The sequence below is a fragment of the Microplitis mediator genome, chromosome 6 (assembly GCF_029852145.1).
Source record: "Microplitis mediator isolate UGA2020A chromosome 6, iyMicMedi2.1, whole genome shotgun sequence".
Taxonomy (NCBI): domain Eukaryota; kingdom Metazoa; phylum Arthropoda; class Insecta; order Hymenoptera; family Braconidae; genus Microplitis; species Microplitis mediator.
Genome location: NC_079974.1, coordinates 23287271 through 23310650, shown reverse-complemented (window position 1 = coordinate 23310650; position 23380 = coordinate 23287271). Strand labels below are relative to the sequence as shown.

The window sequence follows — 23380 nt, the reverse complement described above, 5'->3', positions numbered from 1 at the left end:
AATAATAAAGAATATAATAAGCATTTATCTTTATATATCTAAATTATTTATTATGATTGAATGTATAGTTATTACAAATTAAATTGGAACAGTAAAATAATGAGAAAAAAAAAATAATAATAATAATAATAAGTAAAACATACATGTAATTAGTGTTACATTAAACATTAATATTTAAATTGTTTATGCTGAATATTAAGCCAATTATTTAAATTGGATTCTAATTCTACACTAAAAATTCATAATCTACTAACACAAAATTTTTTTTTGTAATTTTTTTTTAGATTTTTTAAAATTTTTTATCATATATATATCATATTTTTTATCATTACTTCAAGTATCTGCATGAGTCAACACAGAAACCGCCTTTATTAATGCTAATTCTCAGTAATTAATTTATTGGGATTCACTAAAAGCAAGTAATTAATTAATTAATTTTAATTTTTATCTGGGGACAAAATATTCGCAACAAAATTACAGGAAACTGATATTTTAGACGTCGATATTAAATAGGGTAACATATATAATGTGTTACATATATAACATATTTCACATATAAAATTTATGCCACATACTAAACGAATGTCACATTAATAATATACGTCACATATTTAACATATGTAACATTTATAACATATGTTTCACACATATAACATATATGTCACATATATAAAATATTTCACACATAGAACATATATGTCACATACTCAACATACGTCAGATATGTCACATATGTAAAATATTTCACACATAGAACATATATGTCACATACATAAAATATTTCACACATAGAACATATATGTCACATACTAAACATATGTCAGATATGTCACATTTGTTATGTGTCACACATATAACATATATGTCACATACTCAACATGTCAGATATGTCACATTTGTTATATGTGTCACACATATATGCCACACATATAACATATATGTCACATATAAAATATTTCACACATAGAACATATATGTCACATACTCAACATATGTCAGATGTCACATTTGTTATGTGTCACACATATAACATATATGTCACATATATAAAATGTTTCACACATATAACATATATGTCACATACTCAACATGTCAGATATGTCACATTTGTTATATGTGTCACACATATAACATATATGTCACATATAAAATATTTCACACATAGAACATATATGTCACATATATAAAATGTTTCACACATATAACATATATGTCACATACTCAACATGTCAGATATGTCACATTTGTTATATGTGTCACACATATAACATATATGTCACATACTCAATATATGTCAGATATGTCACATTTGTTGTGTCACACATATATGCCACACATATAACATATATGTCACATATTTAAAATGTTTCACACATAAAACATATATGTCACATACTTAACATGTCAGACATGTCACATGTGATATATGCGTCACATATATGAAACACATGTAACATATATGCCATATATGTAACATATGTGTCACACATAAAAACTATATGTCACATATATAATAAAAAAAACTTGTGTCACATATATAACATTTATGTACGCGGTCGAATATATTACTGTGATATAAAATTATAATTTAAATCTGCCCGGAGATGAAAAAAATTTTGTGAGGTAAAATAAAAGTTATAAATAAATTGAAGGAGTGTCCCAATATGCCACGAAATTAATAATGAGATTTACCATTAATAAACAATAAATAAATAGCTGTAATTATTATTATTGGCGCGTGATATCTTGGCGTCGTGGTGGCGGATGATTAAGTAAGTCACAAGAGGCACCTTTGGAATCGCTTAAGCCATTTTAGTGTGAGATTTAATAATAATAATGATGTTTCTGTGAGCTTGATTTAACAAATCACATTTTTCATGTATCATCGAGAAGAATTGTTAAAACTTGTTATACTTATATAAGTTTTACTACATTTATAACTATAAACCCTTTACTTTAATTTACTTAATTAGTTGTCATTTGTTTACCAATTTTCTAATTTTTTTAATTAACACAAATGCTTGCTGACGAGAATAAATATTTTCTCAAGTTTATTGGTTGCAATTATCGACTAAAGTTTATATCTTGATTAGGAATATTGTAATTTTAAATTATGATTTAATGGTGACAATAAACTTGAGAAAGTACTTAAGGTAATTACTCGTCGACTGTGTAAAGCATGTAAAGATTACCCGGATCGCAATTTGGTGGTACTAGTGAATGGTTTGGTGGCAAAACTGTAAAGCCCAAGAACATGAAGGTACGAACCAGCATTGCTGCAAATTAAAATTATTATTATTACTAATATTATAATAATTAGAAATGATCCTGAAGTTAGCCGACGTTTAATAATTTTTGGATTTTAGACAGTAAATTATAAAAAAACAAAAATTTGAAAAAATTGCACCTGTAGTTTTTTGAATTTTCTACGTGTGCATTTTTTGATTTTTTTTTTTTTTTTTAAATTTAAATGTTCAAAATAAAATCCTAAAATTTTTAATTGTCTGCTAACTTCAGGATCGTAATTAGAAATACTGAGAAAAAATTATTTTCAAAAAAATGTTAGTAGAATTTTTTATTAATTGATTAATTAGAAGTAAAAAAAATGCACATGTAGAAAATTTAAAAAACTACAGGTGCAATTTCTTAAAAAATTTTTTTTCTGTAATGCCTCGTTTTTAAAAAAATTATTAGACGCCGGCTAATTTCAGTATCATATTTATGATCCTGAAGTTAACATGATACTGAAGTTAGCCGACGTCTAATAATTTTTAGATTTTTTTTAAGCGAGAAATTATAAAAAAAAAATATTTGAAAAAATTGCTCTTATAGTCTTTGAAATTTTCTACATGTGCATATTTTTAGTTTTTTCTTTTTCTCCAAATTTAATTGGTAAAAAAAAATCAAAAAATTTTTAATTGTCTGCTAACTTCAGGGTCGTAAGTTAACAGACAGTTAACAATTTTCGGATTTTTTTTTCAACAAATTGATTACAAAAAAATAAAAAAAAAAAATATGCACATGTAGAAAATTTTAAATTCTATAGGTGCAATTTTTTTAAATATTTTTTTTTTATAATTTATTATTTTTAAAAGTAATCCAAAAACTATAAGATGTCGGCTAACTTCAGTACCATATATTTTTTATTCTATTGAAATTAGCCGACGTCTAATAATTTTTTTTTTTTTTTACACAGTAAATTATAAAAAAAAAAAAAATATTTGAAAAAATTGCACCTGTAGTTTTTAAAATTTTCTACACATGCATATTTTCATTTCTTATTTTTTTGTGTGATACTGAAGTTAGCCGACCTCCAATAATTTTTGAGTTCTTTTTTAAACGATAAATTATGAAAAAAAAAATATTTGAAAAAATTGCACCCGTAGTTTTTAAAATTTTCTACATGTGCATTTTTTTATTTTTTTTATTTTTTGAAATTGAATCGGTAAAAAAAAATCCGAAAATTCCTAATTATCTATTAACTTCAGGATAATTTTTTTTGTAATTGATTTTTTAAAAAACGAATCCAAAATTTTTAATCGTCTGCTAACTTCACTATCATATCATATTTACTCAATAACATAAATATTTTTTTTCTGAGTAAACAATAAAATAAAAACAAAAAAATTACCTCGATCCGTACGATCTTTACGTAGACAAATGACAACATTTTTGCAATTTAGTGTTTCTTCAGCGTATTCAAGAAGAGAAACGAATCCCTCTTTCGAACCCTCTGGTAGAAGACAACTTGGAACCCGGATATAAAGTGTTCCACGCCAGATTATTGTTTCCCATTCTACAGAAGTTGTTTCTGTCAAATGTAGAGTAAAGGCGAGGCGAAGTGACTCGTTTCTTTTTACCGCTTTCAACAATTCTTCCTCCTACAACCAGAACATTGATGAGTAAAAATTAAACAATCAATAGCAATTACCGTTAATAATAATAATAATAGTAAGAACAACAACTGACTGATACAATGTGTGAGCTCACAGAGAGCTGACTCTGCTTAATCCCCACACCGCGGCTCTCTGTGTTGACTGCAGATACAGACAATGCGGCATGGGGCGCATCAGGACCACCACAGAGGCCCCACTCCCAGCGTTATGGAATAATATTGCTGCTGTCCATTGTTCTCTTCTAAACTATCCTCCATACTTTTAATCGAATCACTTATTGATGAAACAAAAAAAAAATTAATTAATCAGCTGATTTATTTTCGACAAGTCAACGAAAGCTCAGACCGTATCTTAAAATAGAGTCAATAGACAATTGACTACAAACACGAGTCTAGATCATCATCATCAACAACAATAAAGCCAATTTATTATGTCTCAATATCACGTTCATATTTTATTTATCATATATTTTAATAGCCGCTCAAATATTTTTATTTTTAATTTAAACTCCTATTTAATAAAACTTGTGACTAGTAGTTTTTTTTTTCTAATCTTATTGATGATAACGAGCTACTGATAACATTATCAGTTACCTTCAAGTATTTATATAAATAAGATTATTTTTCAGCTTTTCTTCATATATATTTTTGATGACGTTAATACTTATGAGTGAATGTAGCAGACATCAGACAAATTTAAAATTGTAAATAAGAGTAAATAATTTTTAAAAAGATGTTTATAAAAAATGCACTTATTAATTTTTAAATTTTGTAAATGCGCATTTTTTCAAATTTTATTTCATTAATTATTTACGATATTTATTTATAATTTTAAATTTGTCTGACGTCTACTTCTTCACACTGTGATACTGAAGTTAGCCGACGTCTAATAATTTTTGGATTTTTTTTTAGATGGCAAATTGTAAAAAAAAAAAATAAAAAACCTGCACCTGCAGTATTTTAAATTTTCTACATGAGCATATTTTTATTTTTTATTTTTTTGTAATTGATTTGTTGAAAAAAAAATCCGAAAATTTTAAATTGTCTGCTAACTTCAGGATCATATTCATGATCCTGAAGTTAGCAGACAATTCAAAATTTTTTGATTTTTTTTGAACAATTAAATTTGAAGAAAAAAAAAAAAACTAAAAATATGCACATGTAGAAAATTTAAAAAACTACAGGTGTAATTTTTTCAAATTTTTTTCTTTTCAAATTTACCGCCTCAAATAAAATCCAAAAATAATTGGATGTCTGCTAACTTCAGAATCATATCATATTCACACTCACTGAACGTAGCAAACATAAAAATTTTAAATTATAAATAAGTAGAGTAAATAATTTTTAAAAAAATATTTATAAAAAAATGCACATATTAATTTTTAAATTTTTGAAATGTCCATTTTTTTAAAATTTTATTCTTTCAATTATTTACTCCATTTAATAATAATTTAAAATTTGTAGGATCATAAAGTTAGCAGACATCTAATTATTTTTGGATTTTATTTGAGGCGGTAAATTTGAAAAGACAAAAATTTGAAAAAATTGCACCTGTAGTTTTTTAAATTTTCTACATGTGCATATTTTTAGTTTTTTTTTTTTTTTTTTTCAAATTTAATTGATAAAAAAAAAATCCAAAAATTTTGAATTGTCTGCTAACTTCAGAATCATAAAATTTGTCTGTCTGCTACAATTTCACTCATTAATACTTCTGTTATTTTAATAATAATAATAATAATAATAATAATAATAATAATAATAAATGTACTTTCAAATGCATTATATAATTTATTTAAATTTAATAAAAAATATGTCATATATTTCAAAATTTATGTATTGATTTAATGACTATAAATATGCATTGTATCAATATTTAATTTGTAAATTATTCTTTTTTAATTGACAGTTTATTTTGGGATATTGTTCATATATATTTATATATATATATAAATTTTAAAAACAAAATGGCGACGATTGATAAAAAAATAAAACGAAATATGGAGAAATAAAATAATAATATAAATAAAAAAAAGTAAAATAATAAAAAAACTTACCAATTATTATTTGAAATTAAACTAGGCATTATTTCGTCTTGATTACTTTCCCAATTAATTAACGAAAAATAAGAACTAAAATTCATACTTTTTTTTTCGTAAAATCTTGATTGTTTAAATGACTGGTAGGCGTGAATGGTGTCGTTCAGAAACGAACAATGGACACGTTTTATATATATTTTGTACGCAGTTAACGTTTTTTTAGCTAAATGGTGATACAAATAAATATGATCTTTAGTTGTTAAATAATTAAAATAACTGATAAGTTTAATAACACCTGTAATCAATTGTAAATACTCACGAGATAAACTACTCAACAGAGATATACATTAAATGATAATGCGTATTTTATTGAGGATGTGGGATGTCGCAGTTCCAACAATCAAAATGGTCGCTTTTAATCGTAGTTGCTGTTGCTGTTGCTCTGGTTCCTGGTAGTGGTGAAGTAACTAAAGATCTCGCTAGTGTGCTCGTGCTTCGTGGCCTCGTGGGTGGAAAGGGGGGCGCGTGTACGTATATCTGCTGCAGATCACGTGGTAGATCAATGTGAGTCACATCGTGCTCTAGGTATAGTGCTGACAGTACTGACACTGACTATTTTTTGCTACAGTTTGGTCTCAGCTGTGGATTAAACCGGGGCAAAATGGCCTGTGGTTTTTTTAAATACAAAGGAGCAACATGACATGGACGCAGAACACAAATTTATTTGAAAATTAATTTTTTTAGAAATTAATTCTGTCAAAAATTTCATAACTGGGTCATGTCATTAAATTTTTATGATACTGAAATTAGCCGACGTCTAATAATTTTTGGATTTTTTAAAAAACAATAAATTATAAAAACAAAAAATATTTTTAAAAATTACACTTGTAGTCTTTTAAATTTTCTACATGTGCATATTTTTAGTTATTTTTTTCTTCAAATTTAATTGTTCAAAAAAAAATCCAAAAGTTTTTAAATGTCTGCCAGCTTCAGGATCGTAAATTTTTTATGATAGTAAAGTTAGCAGACATTTGAAATTTAAAAAAATTTTTTTTGACAGATAAATAATGAAAAAAAAAAAAAAATTTTTTTAAAAATGCACATGTCGGAAATTTAATAAACTATACGTGCAATTTTTCAAAATATTTTTTTTTTATTTATTTTTTTGTTAAAAAAAATCAAAAAATTTTTAAATGTCTGCTAACTTTATGGTCATAAATTTTTTTAGTTGTGTCTATTTTGCCTTTTCCCTTCTTTCCCCGTAACAAGAAATTAATAATTTTACTTACTAGTCTTATTATTTTTACTCCAAATTTAATTTAAAAAATTTTTGCTACATTTCAGTCTCAGCTGTGGATAAAACCGAGGCAAAATGGGCCGTAATTTTGTTTTAAATACAAGAGCAACATGACATGGACATGAAACACAAATTTGTTGAAAATTCATTCTTTCAAAAATTTAATAACCGGATCGTCATCAAATTTTTTAGTGGTATCCATTTTACCCCTCCCATCTTTCCCCGTAACAAGAAATTAATAATTTTACTTACTAGTCATATTATTTTTGCTCCAGATTTAATTAAAATCGATCAGAACACTATTTTTATAGGAGCTTGGCATTAAAAAGGAAATAAATAGAAAACAATGCAGAATTTGAAAAAAATTCATTAATAATAATTTGTAGGAAATAAAATTGTCTACAAAAAAGTTTGAATGACATTTTATGATAAGTCCGATAGTTTCGCCGAAAAAGTAAAAAGATCTCGAAATTTATGCTAACTTGACTTCGAGCTCCAATAACTTTTGAACAGATAGATTTATCGAAAAATGATAAGAGACTTTTTTTGTAGAGCGTTAAATTTCCTACAAAAATTTATACTGGGCTCATTCGTACAACGAGCCATTGCCGAGGTAGAAAATTCCAAACTAAAAAAATTTTTTTTTTCCATGTTATTTAAATGGGAAATCAAAAATCACGAAGCGCCACCTTTTAATATTAATATTGAGAGCTCAAACTTTACCAGAATTTTTTTTTTATCATCCTTAACGATATTTTCACGGTAACTAAAGAAAAAAAAATTATTTCTTTTTTTTGGCGCACCCTAATGGACATAGAACACAAATTTATTTAAAAATTGTTTTAGAAGTTCATTCTGTTAAAGATTTCACAACTGGATCGTCATTAAATTTCTTGTGGTGTCCATTTTACCCCCTTTTTCAGTATCAAAAAATTAAAAATTTCACTTCCGAGTCTATTATATTATTTCTACTCCAGATTAAATTAAAAAAATTTTTTATTCTATTTAAATATTTCATGATTTCCTTAGATTTACTAATTACCCACTGGTATAAATTTCCTAATATTTTTATTTATACCCGATTAATTTATAAAAAAATTGACTGCGAACTTTTAATAGCAAGTAATTAAATATATTAATTAAAAGTGTAAATTATTTATAAAATGAATACATAGTAATAATAATAATATACTTTTATTAAATGATAAAATAAGAAAAAAAATGATTTAAATAAATGCATTAGGAATAATTGCTTAACTTTAAATTAATATATAAATTAGCCGCACATAATTTGACGAACGAACTCTTCGTAATTAATATTTCCCTGGGAATCTTCACTCCCAGCAAGCAGAGTTTCGACTTCTTCGTCGCTCAATTTTTCTCCTGTTAAACCAAAAGATAAAATAATTATTTATAAAATAAAAACGTGCATTCAACCAAAAAAAAAAATAAACAAGTGTACCGAGTGTAGTCAGCAGGTGTCTCAACTCAGCTGAGGAAATTATTCCATTTCCATCTTTATCAAAGTGACGTAATCCCTCGATGAAATCATCAGCAGTGTCAGAAGTACGTGATTTGCTAATGGCTTGATAGATTGGCAGAAATACTTCAAAACTTATGCGCTCATCTGGTTTGTGCTGGTGCGTAAATTTTTTGACGTCTGACTCCGTAGGGTTTTGTCCCAAAGCCCGCAGGGCATCGCCTATTTGAGAGACGTGGATTTTCCCATCTCCGCGGCTGTCAAATAACTGGAATGCTTCTTGGAATTCTAAACAAAAACAATAAATAAAATATAAAATATAATTTAAAAAAAAAAAAATTAGCAGTCAACTAATCAGACCCTCAATTGATGACAGCATTCTGTGAGTTAGCTCCTGATAACTAAACCCGTACATTTTAAAAATTTAAAAAAACGCAGACGACAGCAAGTTGACCGCTCACTTATTCGATGACGAATGATTAAAAAATGAAATATTTAACCGGTGCTACCACTACACCAGTTGAAAGCTTAAGTATACCAGAGTGTTGAGACAATATGACCACCTCCATACCCGCTTCTGCTAAATGTTTGTCTATAAAAGGTTATTTGCTCTCAATCTCAATAACGCATTTAAGGGATCGCCAGAGTAGGGGTTCGTTTAAAGACGCGGATTATTTACTCTTGACCCCATTTAAACATCATCGAAAGTGATCAACGTTAACCAGCTCATCAGCCATCGCCGCTCCATTCTCTTGTAATTTTTTTAACGTCTTAAATATTTAAAAAAAAAAAAAACACTAAACAAAACTGTCGCCATGAAATATTTTACCTGCGAGTTGATCCTCTGAGTAAGACGCCTGTAATTAAAAAAAATAAATGATTGATTTTATTATCTGTCCCTTAGGCAATAGAATTTATAATTGTACTTACCATTGTTTTTGTCAGACGATTTTAGTGAGTGAAAATAATAATAATAATTAGGATCCAATACTGAGCTCGAGCGAACCAACGAAATTTTTTAATGGAAATGCTTACATTTAATAAAGAAAAGAGCAATGCCACACACGGATGCAACGGGCGTGGTATATATATGTATATATATATGTAAATGTATGTTGGAAAAAAATGTATGTGTGTAGACACGTATGACTGCCGATAAAATATCCTGGGCAATAAAAAATGGGAATGAGTCAAGGTAGAAATAACTAGAGCCGCCATCTTTTGGAGTATCGGTAAATATATTTTTAAAATTTAGTGCTAAAAATAAATCATTGATTTAATATATATATAAATATGTGTAATACAATAAATTTATATAATTATCACAATATAAAAATGAATTCAAAAAATATGTGATAATAACAATAGTAGTATAGAAGTGCGCGAATTGTTTTAAAATTTGAATTTTTCGTATCGATCTACTCGATTTGAATTTGAATTTTTGAATTATTCGAAAAGTTTTGAATTTATCGAATAATTCGAATCGATTCGCACACCTCTATAGTAATTAAATACAAAAATAAATTAATCGTCGGAACGCTCGCCGTGAAGAAAAGTACAAATGGCATTTCTCAAAGCAATTGCTGGAGTAATTGACGTGTCATTCAGAGACTCGTTGGTCATGGGGCTGGTGTACTTGCCGCAGAGGAACCACTCGTTGATGGCCGCCTTCTCGTAAACAAAACCGTCGGAACATTTAACCGGTTCCCGCATTATTTCGTGAGTTATTGGGCACAAGTATTCATCAGGGACTTCGGTGTCCTCGTCAATGCCATTGGAGGTGTTGATGTCCTGCTGCTTCAGCCAGTACAGCTGGTTCCTAAATGATTTAATTACCTGGATAAAAGAGCGCAGGTTAAAATTTTTATTAGGGTTCAAAGATAAAGATTAGACTGGGCCAAAAAAATCGACTATTTTTTTTTTTTAACGATACTGTGGAAATATTATTTGGGATGACAAAAAAAATTATCGTGAAAATTTGAGCCCTTAATTTTGATATTAAGAGGTGTATCATCGCAATTTTCGATTTTTTTTAAATGAGCGGGTTTTTGTCTCATAACTCTCAATCCATCGAGATAAACGAAATCGACTCGGATACATTTTTTTAAGGAAATTTGATGCTCTACAAAAAAGGTCTGATTGAAATTTTTCGTCAGATGAACCGTTTCCTTATAATCGTGCTTTGAACGTTGGTATGATTTTAAAATTTGATTGTTCAACTTTGGAATTTTGTGATTCATGTAAAAATAAGTTTCCGGAAAAAGACAATGAATATTCTTGAAGGAAATTGAATGCTCTACAAAAAAAGACTCTTAACAATTTTCGCTAAATTCACTCCTTCAAAAGTTATTCAAGATTATTGAAGTCGTTTTACATAACTTCAACCTTGAATAACTTTTGAAGGAGTGAATTTAGCGAAAATTGTTAAGAGACTTTTTTTGTAGAGCATTCAATTTCCTTCAAGAATATTCATTGTCTTTTTCCGGAAACTTATTTTTACATGAATTACAAAATTCCAAAGTTGAACAATCAAATTTTGAAATCATACCAATGTTCAAAGCATGATTATAAGGAAACGGTTCATCTGACGAAAAATTTCAATCAGATCTTTTTTGTAGAGCATTAAATTTCCTTCAAAAAATGTATATGAGTCGATTTCGTTTATCTCGATGGTTTGAGAGTTATGAGACAAAAACCCGCTCATTAAAAAAAAATAAAAAATTGCGATGATACACCTCTTAATATCAAAATTAAGGGCTCAAATTTTCACAATAATTTTTTTTTGTCATCCCAAATAATATTTCCACAGTATCGTTAAAAAAAAAAAATAGTCGATTTTTTTGGCCCAGTCTAATAAAGATAAATTATAAATTATGAATTTAAATAGTAACATTCGGGTAGTCCATGAGCCCGAGCCGCGCGATTATAACTTCTTCGGGCAAAGTCAGCAGAAGTCTTCCATTTAGACGTGAGGCAGCGAAACGAGACTCCAATGCTCCCAAGTCAACTTCAATTAACCATTTTACGATATCCTCAGTTTTCCAATCAATTATATTCTTCCTATTGTTCCGTAATTGGTCTATTAGAATACTTTGGGATATAAGTTGCTGTGGAAGCCGCCATATTGCTACTGTTTTATCCAGAGCCCCTACAATTTATTTATTATTTAATACCAGGGGTAATTTAATATCATAACAGGTAAAATAAAAGTTTACCTGTAGCAAATAATGCTGTGTCACCGGAAAAGGCACAACAAGTAACTAAACTTTCGTGGTATTCCAGTACAAACAGACACATCCCTGAATTCTTTATGATAAATCCATTAAATAATTTACTAGGAAATTGTAATGTCAATAATAATAAATAGGAGGGTACTTACTACACTCCATATGCGGGCAGTTCGATCAGTAGCAACACTGCCAATAATTTCACCATGAAAAGGCGCAAACTTAACATCCATAACATTCCCACCGTGACCAGTAAGCACTCGCTTTTCTCTGAAAGTCACCAATGGATTGGCATTGGATCCTTCTTCATCTTCAGACTCATTATTGTCACTCTTGTCTTTCTTCAGGATTTTAATCTGCCACAATTTTACCAGCGAGTCATTTCCACAGCTGGCTAGAGTAAAGCTTTTGCAGCCTTCCTCATTCGTTGGCGGCTGGTGGGAACCTTTTAATAATTTTGTTATTAGTATGCTATGAATAATTTACTTGTAAGAAAATTGCATACCAACACCTGGTGTAAACGGTGAAGAAGTCGCTGGACTAAAGTCGCATCCCTGAACCCCAAGGTCGTGAGCGTCGCATACAGTCAGTGCGTTTGAATCCCCGAAGATCTCAAATATTCTCCATGTTCCTTCACTGCATGCCGTGATAATGTAATTTGAATCCGGAGTAAATGCTACCGCTGTCACAGCGTCCGCGTGGCCTTCCAAAATTCTGCATTCAAAATTCCTGATATTATTTATCATTAATATTTACTTTGTAGAATCACACGAAATCAACTAAACAAAGTGTACGTATATGCATATAGATTAGAGTGTTTCAAAAAATCGACTTTTTTTTTTTCTTGAAGAACATTGAGAAATCGACAGAGTATCTCTAGACAAAGACCCTGTTAAAATATGAGACCTTAATATTAATATTTAAAGGTGGCGATTCACGATTTTCTATTTTCCATTTAAATAACATGGGAAAAAAAAAATTTTAATTTTGGAATTTTATACCTCGGCGATGGCTTATTGAACAGACAAGTTCAGGATATATTTTCGTAGGGAATTGAACGCTCTACAAAAAAAGTCTCTTATCATTTTTTGATAAATTCATCTGTTCAAAAGTTATTGGAGCTCGAAGTCAAGTTAGAGTAAATTTCGAGATCTTTTTACTTTTCCGGCGAAACTATCGGACTTATCCTAAAATGTCGTGGAATCTTTTTTGTAGACAATTTTATTTCCTACAAATTATCATTGATAAATTTTTTTCAAATTCTGCATTGTTTTCTAGTTGTTTCCTTTTTAATGCCAAGCTCTTAAAATCGATCAGAACACTACTTTTTTAGGAACTCGGCATTAAAGTGGAAATAACTAGAAAAAAATGCAGAATTTGAAAAAAATTTATCAACAATAATTTGTAGGAAATAAAATTGTCTACAAAAAAGATCTCATGACATTTTATGATAAGTCCGATAATTTCGCCGGAAAAGTAAAAAGATTTCGAAATTTACTCTAACTTGACTTCGAGCTCCAATAACTTTTGAACAGATGGATTTATCAAAAAATGATAAGAGACTTTTTTTGTAGAGCGTTCAATTCCCTACAAAAATATATCATGAACTTATCTGTTCAATAAGCCATCGCCGAGGTATAAAATTCCAAAATTAAAATTTTTTTTTTCCCATGTTATTTAAATGGAAAATAGAAAATCGTGAATCGCCACCTTCAAATATTAATATTAAGGTCTCATATTTTAACAGGGTCTTTGTCTAGAGATACTCTGTCGATTTTTCAATGTTCTTCAAGAAAAAAAAAAAGTCGATTTTTTGAAACACTCTAATATAGATATTCAAATATATATATATTTATATTTATACTGTAATTCCTCCATAGTATTTATGTCCCAGATCGTTGTCTTTTCGTCGTCTCCAGCAGTCGCTATTTTGGTGCCGTCCGGAGACCAGCGACAGACACGAATCCCCGTGCCGGAGTTCACGAATGATCCTCGTGCTTCTTCGCCATTCTGTTGTGGTGTTCATTATAATTGTGAATAAGTAAATAATTATGATAAATTTATAGTTGATACCTCAGTGCACCAGATCATGGTGGTACCGTCCAAAGAGCAAGAGGCCAACATCGACCCGCAAGGACTGAACTCGACGTAATTTACGCTGTACTTGTGACCGTCGATTGGACTGAAACTCTTATCGACAAACTTTAATTCTACATGCGTTATCTGCTCCCCGTCTTCGGTGTCAATTATTTCTTCTTCTCTTTCTCCGGACCATAATCTCACGAGTTTGTCCCTGTGATAATTTTCGAATTATTAATGAATATAATTATTGTGTAGGGGAGGGTGGGGCAGAGCGGCCCCCCTAAGCCAATTATTATTTTTTGTGGCTTTCAACCATAAGATCACTTTACTTTTATCCTATTTCGAACAAATTTATGGACATTTTGCCAAAATTCTGAAAAAAAAATTTTTTTTTTTGTGGGGCAGAGCGGCCCCCCTCCAAAAAGTGATAAAAAAATTTTTTTTTTCGTTTTTTTTTTTTTTAAATTGTTTTCATCATTAAGAATGTATTTCTTTCTCTTGACAACTATTTTTGGTCTTATATTACTCGAAAAAAATTTTTTAAAGCGTAAAAAATCGTTCACTCTCGATTACCTTAATTACTAATTTTTATTTAATAAAAAAAAATATCAATTCTGTAATTTTACTTTATTTCAAAAATTTATCAACTAAAAAAAAAAAAATTTAATTTTTATAAATTTTTAGTGACCAAATTTGCCTCTTACATAGAGAAACGGCCGAAAAATATGAAAAAATAATTTTTTCGGAAGTTTCGGCTGGTCCATTTTGCCCCAGGTGTCATGCGTAGGGCTAGAAATGTGTAATTATAATAATTTTTTTTTAATTTGACGATAAAAATATGAAAAAATCACTTTTTCAAAATTTTGGGCTTGTCCATTTTGCCCCAAATGTCATGCATAGGGGTAAAAATGCGCAAACATATCGGATTTATAGTAATTAGTCGAAAAAAAAAATTTTTTTTTTGATCAAAATTTCAGGGGGGCCGCTCTGCCCCACCCTCTCCTATAGAAGATAAAAATAGTAAATTACCCAGATCCTGAGGCTAGTAAATTGTTACCGTAGAAAGCCACACTATTGACAGCACCGCCGTGATCATCTAGGGTCGCAATCAACGTGACGTCATTACCCGAACTTTCGGCGTAATTAACAAACTTTTGTTCCTGATTTGCTGGATCATTGTCTTGGTTATCGTTCGCTGATTGCGACAGAGCCGCGGGTTGACGAACTAACTTTGAGTCGAGGGTCAGATTGTTGCCCGTGAGGTCCCAGACGATGACACTGCGGTCGTTCGAACCGGTCGCCAGGACGTTGCCGTCCCTAGAGAATGCGCAGCATGCCAGGTAACGTTTGTGAGCTCTGAGTACTGATACTATTTTTCCTGTATTCTGTAAATTTATGAATAAATTTTCGTACTTTTATTTAAAAAAAAAATTAAATAATGATAAGAATTAAAATTTTTACTGTTTCCCATATCACAGCTATTTTGTCAAGACCACTGCTGACAATATAAGTTCCATTTGAACTGAATCTTACGCAAGTTAATGCGCTGCTATGCTTTTCAAATACTCTTACAAGACTAATGGACGCGGTTATTGGCTGAGTTTGAGTTTTTCCCTCGGCAACTCTGACGTCCCATAATTTAACGTCGTGATCGTTTCCACAAGTTACCAGTTGATAAGTTTTCTCAATTATTCTATCATCTGTATATATAAATATATATTATTTAAATTATTTATAGCGCGAATTAAATCCCGGAGCTGAAAAAAAAACTCCTTATTTACTCCGTATGCGGAGCGACTTTTTTTGAAACCCGGAACTTCAATGGAGCGAATTCGGATTTAAATAAAATTCATATTCACTCCTTATTTTTGACAGTACATTATTATTTACTTGTTATTGTTTGACAAGTCGAAAAATCACAGCAAACAACTCCAAGATCATGTGCGTCGTCAACAGTCGCGAATACATTTATAGACTGGTCAAAACTTTGACTGCCACTTGAATCGACTATTTCAAATGACGAAAATAATTTCAAAACACCCAGAGTGCACGTCGTTATAAGCCAGTTTGAATCCGGAGAAAAGGCGACACCCTGAACGGCTCCTTCGTGTGCTTGGAGAGACCTAACAAAAAAAATTGACAGCAATCACCCTCACGCTATTTATCGATAGTTAAAAATATTCATCGATACCTTATCAAATTTCTACGTATAAGATCCCAAAGACAAATTTGTCCATTATCGCCCGCGGTCACCAGCAAAGTTGAATCCGGAGCGAATCGGCAGACTCGGACAGCTTCGCCTCCGGTTTGAACTAACGTATGGATTTTTGAACCAGTCTATCAAATATCGTTATCATTACCATCCATATATATATGATTACATATTTAAAATAGTAGTATTATTAATTATACTCTTAGATTCCAAAGTTGCGTTGTCCCGTCGATGCTCGCGCTTGCCAACATCGTCGACTGCGGACTTACTTTAACGCAAGTAACTCCATATTTGTGACCCATCAATGGAGACCAGGACACTTGTTCGTACCCTGATCCTTGATGCCACTTCCATACCCTTACGCTTTTATCCCTATCATATATATTTTAAACAAATAAACAGAGAAATTTTTTCCCGCGCCAAAATTTTTTTTCAATTCATAATTCAAATTCAAAAAATTTTTAGCGCCAAGAAATAATTTTTTTATGTGTAAAATTAAATTCGTACCCTGAGCCAGTTACGAGGGTGCAATCAGCCGCAAAATCTACACTATTGACATCATTCCTGTGGACGGATAGTGTTTGTAAAATATGTGCATCCTCAATTGATGAATCCATTTATTAATACTGATTACTACTTGTCTAAAAAAACATATAGCTTGTACATAAAATTTTATTTGAATTCATGCATTACTTATGTTACATGTTATGAGTGATAATGGGCAGTTCTGATGCCGGACTAATAAAACTTTTACATGCTAAAGAAATGTATAGATATAGATATAGATACATGTCATACGAACATGCATCATATCATGTACTGTTATCATTATTATTGTTACTATGTTTATATTTATATTCATATTCTGTAGGCCAATGCTGCGCAAAGGCCACAAATTAATAAAATATACAATACTTATAAACTTAAAACTGACGTGTTATGTGACGACTACCACGCGAAAATATCGATCATATTTCATTGTAATGTATTAATAATTTTACTATTTTTTTTTTTATTAAGTACCTGTCATTCTAAAACTTTATAAAAATTTTTATGGCTGTTTTTTATTTTAAAAATTCAAATTTTGACTTTTAAAAAATATTAATAATAATTAACATAATTATTGTTAATATAAATACTAATGAATAAATATATGAGAATTAAATTATGTATATATTTATATATTAAATTTCAAATTTAATGTAATAACTGACATTTGGAAAAAACAATTTTTTAAAATTATTTTTAAAAGTGCAGATAATGAAGGGTATAAATGGATATATATTTGGATGATGATATAAATAATATTTACCTTATATTTATACAAAAATAAAAATATAATATAATAGATAACAATAAAATGAACGTTACTGTTACCGCGCGCGAAACTAAACTACTTGAGGATCGTCAACTTTAACTAGAGTCCTGCACATATATATGTATGTATGATGACAATATATAAAGGGAAGCGCGTGTCTAGTTAAATATATATGTCTGTTGTTATATATTTCGATCGATAATCTAACTGTGTGAGTCTTGTTATAAATTATTTTTAGTGATACATATATCGCCAAAAAATCAAATCGTTAATGCAATTATAATTGTATATAATTACTATACGTAGACAAAATATATCACGTCATATTTATTATTTATCTTAATGTCTTCTTGGATTGAAATGTCACGTCTGCTAATTAAATTTCATTATTAATAAATTTAAATTCCATCAATTAATAATTTATTTGAAATTTTAAAACTCACCTGTCAGATTTAAATTTCGCGCCATTTTAAATTTAAATAATTGAAGCATTTTGACATCGGGTATCTTCGATATTTGTATATATTCTGAAGGCAAGTTGACACCAAGTGATTTTGTAAATAAAAATATATCAAATATTAAATATAAAAATATCAAAATTCAAATTTGTGACAAATTTACAAAATATTTTTTACTGATTTAATTTTTTTTTGTTGATAAAATAAATATAAGAATTTGAATGAGGTTATGAGTGGTAAATATAAATATAATAAAATATATATATTTATATAAATAAGTATATAAATGTATATAGACAAAAATGCCACTAGGAGTTACAAAACCCGTGTGTATAAAATGCGAAGCAACAGAAACTCCTCTGTGGCATTCGACAGAACTTGGAAGTCTGTGTAACAAATGTCTGGAGGATGAGAGAAACGCATCGAATTTATCAAAAAAAAATGACGATGAAGATCAAGGATCCAAACCCTCACGTAAAAGCACCAGGATCACACGCTGGTGCAAACCCACCAAAACCAATGAGACGTCGTTGCCATCGACCCTCAGGACTGTCCCCAAGGGCAAAGGCCGCCGTCATATTTTTAAAAAACCCGTGAGTTAAAAATATTTATCTGCTTCTATTCAAATTAACAAAAATATTAATTGTACTTTTTTATTTTAAAAATAATTAGCCAACTAAAGCTCCTTCGTCGGTAGCGACCCCAGTCACCAGCAATTTCGTATTCTACAAGGGCTCGTATTTTCAAGTAGGCGACGTTGTCTCAGTCCAGGACATTGATGACGGGGGAATTTACTACGCTCAGATACGGGGATTCATTACTGATCAGTACTGCGAAAAAAGTGCCGCGATAACGTGGCTGCTGCCCACTGTCACCAGGTTCTTATAAAATTATTATCTAACAAACAATTATTTTTACAGTATGCAGATGACTTAGTAATATATATAAGTTCCAAGCTAGTGAATATTGTAGATTGTATAAAACGGTTAAATGAGGATATTGAGTGCATATTGAATTGGTGTAATCAAAATAATCTAAGATTAAATAAGTCCAAGACTAAGGCCATGTTTTTCGGAAGTCATATTAGTATTTCTAGAATAAATGAACTTATTGAGAATAAAGAAATTCAGATTATTGTTAACAATACGTTGATTGACATAGTCTTTTCATATAAATATTTAGGTATTACATTTGATAGTACTATGTCTTGGAATAAACATATATCTAGCATTAAAAAGCGCTCTGCATTTGCATTACATAAAATAAGAATGAATGATACAAATTTAAGCTTGCAATTAAAGCGTCAACTTGTTATAAGTCTTGTATTTCCTATTTATGATTATTGTGCATGTTTATTTACATATTTAAAAGCAGAACTAGGTAATTCTCTAACTATATCGCTAAACAATTGTGTGAGATTTGTGTTACGGATACGGCGAGATGTTCATATTTCAAGACATAGAAGGCATTTAGGATGGTTACGACCAGACAGTCGAAGAACGCAATTAATATTGTGCGAGTTTTATAAAATTTTATGTCTTATGAGACCTAGTTTGTTTTGTGCTGACTTAAAATTAAGGCCTAATATTCCGTCGCGACGAAACCCAAACAGAACGGATACATTGCAAGTTCCATTTGCACGCACAAATGCATATTTTAATTCTTTTATTGTAACAGGATGTAGACTTTGGAATGCGTTGCCGCCAAGTATAACATTATCAGAAACTTTAGTTGAATTTAGAGAAAAATGTTATTTATATTTGTTAGAAAGAGAGGAAAATGGGTTAGATATATTGAGTGATCTTAACTAATTAGAGTTGATGTCTGTGAGATTAAAACTAACCATAATTATAATTATATTATAAGTTAATTATTATTTCAAAAAACCATTATTATAATCTTAATTTTTATAAACTACATGTAACTTAATAATTGTAATGATTTATGGTCATATGGAGCAGCAGCTTCCTGATCGATAATTTAAATAAATAAATAAATAAATAATAAATAAATACAGTGATACTAATAATTAATTTTTTCAGTCCACCACCGGAAGAAGGTTTCAGTCCGGAAACTTATATAATTGGCCCTGAAGAAGATTTACCCCGAAGACTGGAGTGCATGGAATTTATAATGCACGCGCCCTCGGATTATTACAGACTAAAAAATACTCCATACCCGCCACCGCTTATTGAAAGTGCTACTGGTGGGTACATATGGACATCACTTGGAAATGAAACTACGACTATTTATAAAAAGTAATAGGTATTATTTGTTGTACATACATTATATATATTTATCTGACAAATATAAGGGTTTTAATAATAAAACATGAATTATATATTTTATTAATCTAAAAATAAATGCATACAATGATGGTGATAATTAATTAGTGATAACAGACGTCAAAATTTAAGATCTTTAATAGCTTGCGGTAGATCAGGAAGTTTCATATCTTTTATTTGCTGAGGAATGTTCATATTTTTTACGGCTGAAACAGCTCGTGCAGGTGCTGCTGTTATTCCCGCCTGATAATTCAAATTTAAATTCAAATTATAATTTTGAATATTGATGACAGTAATGATGATTGAATAATTTACCTCTTGTTTCTCGAGCTTGTTCTGGTCCTCGATTCTCGTGAGAATCTCAGTCATGTTGGTCTCCAGAACCATCCCGCCCATCACCAGCTCGTTGAGAATGTAATGGACTTTGTCGACATGAAATATCAGGTCTAGCTCACAGACATTTTCGAAGCACTTGTCCAGTGTCTCGACAAAGACCTGAATCAAATCAAGTATCCCCAGCTCGGACTCCGAACTGTCGACGCAAAATACAAAATAAAGAGTTGCATAGTGCCTGTAAATAAGTTTATAATCAGATCCACCAATCAAACTTCCACCTTCTAAAAAATTGCAGACATTGTCGTCTCTTTTAGACACCAGTTGAAACGTTTCTTTTATTATCTGCTGCTGCATGTCTTCATTCTGTCAAATTAATAAAAAAAACTTATTGGTTTTTATTTTACTGCCGTAACTGACCCCCGGCAACTGATTCTTTGATATATGCTAGTATATAACAATACAATAATAGGTACAAATAAATGATGTTTTTATCAGAGGGATCAGAGGTCATTGGAATTGCCGTGGGTTCAATTGTTGGGGAACAGTTTTTAAATACAGGATTATATTTCCCAATTTTTATTTAATTCTAAGTTTGAATTTAATCCCAGTTTTAAAAAAACTCGCTCTTAATTTTTTTTTTTTAATTCTAATACAGATTGAGGTCATTGAATATTTTTTTTAAAATTGAGGTCAGGGAATTAAAAGACATCAGACATCAGACGAATTTAAAATTATAAATAAGTAGAGTAAATAATTAAAAAAATAAAATTTATAAAAAATGCACTTATTGATTTCAAAATTTTGTAAGTGCGCATTTTTTAAAAATTTTATTTTATTAGTTACCCAAGTAGTACAGAGACAACTTTAATGTCTTTTAAAATTATAAGACAAATTTGCATGTCGTATGTAAATGTTGTTCCGGAGACATAGAAAATTTGTGTTGTTTTTCCTGTCTTATGTCAATCAAAAAGTCATTTAGAAGACTTATTTTACTACTATTTGCAATTTACTTTTTGTCGTCACTTGTGTCAAGTCTTTTAAGTTGATATTTTTTCGGTGACATTAATTTCTGATCGTCTTGTCAACATGGTGCCTTATCGATATGTCAAAAAGCAGCCAAAGACTGATATCTTATAGATGTCAAAGGCAAGTGTTCTACTTGGGTATTTACTCTATTTATTAATAATTTTAAATTTGTCTGGTGTCTGCTACGCTCACTCATTGAACGCAGCAGACATACAAATTTAAAATTATGAATAATTAAAGAAAAAATGTTTATAAAAAATGCACTTATTAATTTTTAAATTTTTTAAATGTGGATTTTTTTTAAATTTTAATTTCCTAATTATTAATAATTTTAAATTTGTCTGACGTCTACTTCATTTGCACTCATAAAGTTAGCGGACATCTGTCAATTTTAAAAACTTTGAATTAATAATTTAAAATGTTCATAAAATAAAAATAAAAAAATCATGACCTTAAATTGACAGACTATCAATAATTTTCGGATTTTTTTTTCAATAAATTAATTACAAAAAAAAAGAACTAAAAATATGCACATTCAGAAAATTAAAAAAACTATAGGTGCAATTTTCTCAAATATTTTTTTTTGTAATTTATCGTTTTGAAAATAATCCAAAAATAATTATGATCCTGAAGTTAACAGACTTAAAAAAATTTATGAATTTTTGTTTTTCAAAAAATCAATTGCAAAAAAATAAAATAAAAATATGGACATGTAGAAAATTTAAAAAACTACAGGTGCAATTTTTTCAAACATTTTTTTTTTACGTTTTATCGTCTAAAAAAAAAATCTAAAAATTATTAGATGTCTGCTAACTTAAGTATCGTAAATAATTAGACGTCTGCTAACTTCAGTATCATAAAAAATCCATGTTTGAAAAATTCAAAATTTAGAATATGCATTTTTTAAAATTTCATTATTTCAATTATTTAATTTTTTTATATGCAATTAAAAATTTTCGTATGTCTGCTAAATTTTCATATGACAGTTAAGTTAGCAGACATTTTAAATTAAAATAAATTTTTTTAAATAGATAAATAATAAAAAAAAATATATTTTTAAAAACATGCACGTGTAGAAAATTTAATAAACTATACGTGCAATTTTTCAAAATATTTTTTAAAATATTTATTCTTATGTTAAAAAAAATCAAAATGTTGTTAAATGTCTGCTAACTTTATTGTCATCATTTTCACTCATTAATTAAAATAATAATAATAATAAATAATTAACTCACTTACAAAATAATGATAAAATTTTGATAATCTCGGCTTGCCATGATTATTAAATACCAAAATAGCCTTAATCATTTTAATTACCACTACTTGCTCAAAATAAAATCTGTAATTAAAAATATCATTTGCAATTACAATTTTAATTATAATTATAATTACATTATAAAATATATGACATATAGAGAAATAGAAATTGATATTAATACTGTGCGCTGTCAGGTTAAATTCAAATACTCACATTTAATTACATAAAATATATTTATATATATATATATACATATATATAAAAATATAAGTGCAACTTAAAAATAATAAATCATATCAATACTTACAAATTTTTAATCTGATAGACTCATGATAAATAACTAAAAAAAACTTGTCAAGATAAATATGTTTTTATATATACATATATATATATATATATTTTATGACATAACTATAGTTTGCACATACTGTAGATTTAACAACAAAAATACTGATTACTTTAGAAATTGT

General features: G+C 29.1%; 5 protein-coding genes across 10 annotated transcripts in view; 1 reads left to right on the top strand and 4 right to left on the bottom strand.

The window, feature by feature from the left end:
• Nucleotides 1-258: 258 nt before the first annotated feature.
• LOC130669279 (ornithine decarboxylase antizyme 1) lies at nt 259-4168 on the bottom strand. The gene is given in 4 exon segments (XM_057472061.1): nt 259-2276; nt 3632-3881; nt 3970-4071; nt 4073-4168. Coding segments are annotated over 4 exon segments (552 nt in total). The 5' UTR covers nt 4154-4168; the 3' UTR covers nt 259-2157.
• Nucleotides 4169-8406: 4238 nt separating this feature from the next.
• LOC130669281 (myosin-2 essential light chain) overlaps nt 8407-23380 on the bottom strand; it is a 137550-nt gene continuing 122576 nt past the window's right edge. For 2 of the 4 annotated variants that reach the window (XM_057472065.1, XM_057472066.1), the window contains exons 2-4: nt 9069-9126; nt 8691-8996; nt 8407-8611 (exon numbers count right to left, since the gene is read on the bottom strand). In XM_057472065.1, coding sequence (XP_057328048.1) covers nt 8505-8611; nt 8691-8996; nt 9069-9123 — 468 coding nt within the window. In that variant the 5' untranslated portion in view covers nt 9124-9126 and the 3' untranslated portion in view covers nt 8407-8504. Of the gene's footprint in view, nt 8612-8690; nt 8997-9068; nt 9380-9537; nt 9566-9638; nt 9793-23380 lie in introns of those variants that run through there. The other 2 variants (XM_057472067.1, XM_057472064.1) reach the window with 2 other exon arrangements.
• Nucleotides 9920-17671, bottom strand: LOC130669268 (WD repeat, SAM and U-box domain-containing protein 1-like). Of its 3 annotated transcripts, none has more exons than XM_057472044.1 (14): nt 17542-17671; nt 16737-16870; nt 16430-16601; nt 16209-16354; nt 15908-16140; nt 15479-15717; nt 15047-15402; nt 14009-14228; nt 13800-13945; nt 12441-12664; nt 12088-12380; nt 11924-12014; nt 11600-11856; nt 9920-10544 (listed from the first exon to the last, which is right to left on the bottom strand). In XM_057472044.1, exons 2-14 carry the CDS (start codon nt 16844-16846, stop codon nt 10233-10235), a joined length of 2799 nt encoding a protein of 932 aa, XP_057328027.1. In that variant the 5' UTR covers nt 16847-16870; nt 17542-17671; the 3' UTR covers nt 9920-10232. The 3 variants fall into 3 exon arrangements, with proteins under 3 accessions (XP_057328027.1, XP_057328028.1, XP_057328029.1); XM_057472045.1 differs by having other exon boundaries at nt 12447-12664; XM_057472046.1 differs by having other exon boundaries at nt 12441-12649; nt 17542-17670.
• LOC130669277 (GATA zinc finger domain-containing protein 1) lies at nt 18056-20267 on the top strand. The gene is made up of 4 exons (XM_057472059.1): nt 18056-18241; nt 18302-18598; nt 18678-18883; nt 20048-20267. The coding sequence occupies exons 2-4, from the start codon at nt 18308-18310 to the stop codon at nt 20265-20267; spliced, it is 717 nt and encodes a 238-aa protein (XP_057328042.1). The 5' UTR covers nt 18056-18241; nt 18302-18307.
• Nucleotides 20018-23351, bottom strand: LOC130669278 (AP-3 complex subunit sigma-2). The gene is made up of 4 exons (XM_057472060.1): nt 23218-23351; nt 22892-22991; nt 20606-20989; nt 20018-20533 (listed from the first exon to the last, which is right to left on the bottom strand). Exons 2-4 carry the CDS (start codon nt 22958-22960, stop codon nt 20411-20413), a joined length of 576 nt encoding a protein of 191 aa, XP_057328043.1. The 5' UTR covers nt 22961-22991; nt 23218-23351; the 3' UTR covers nt 20018-20410.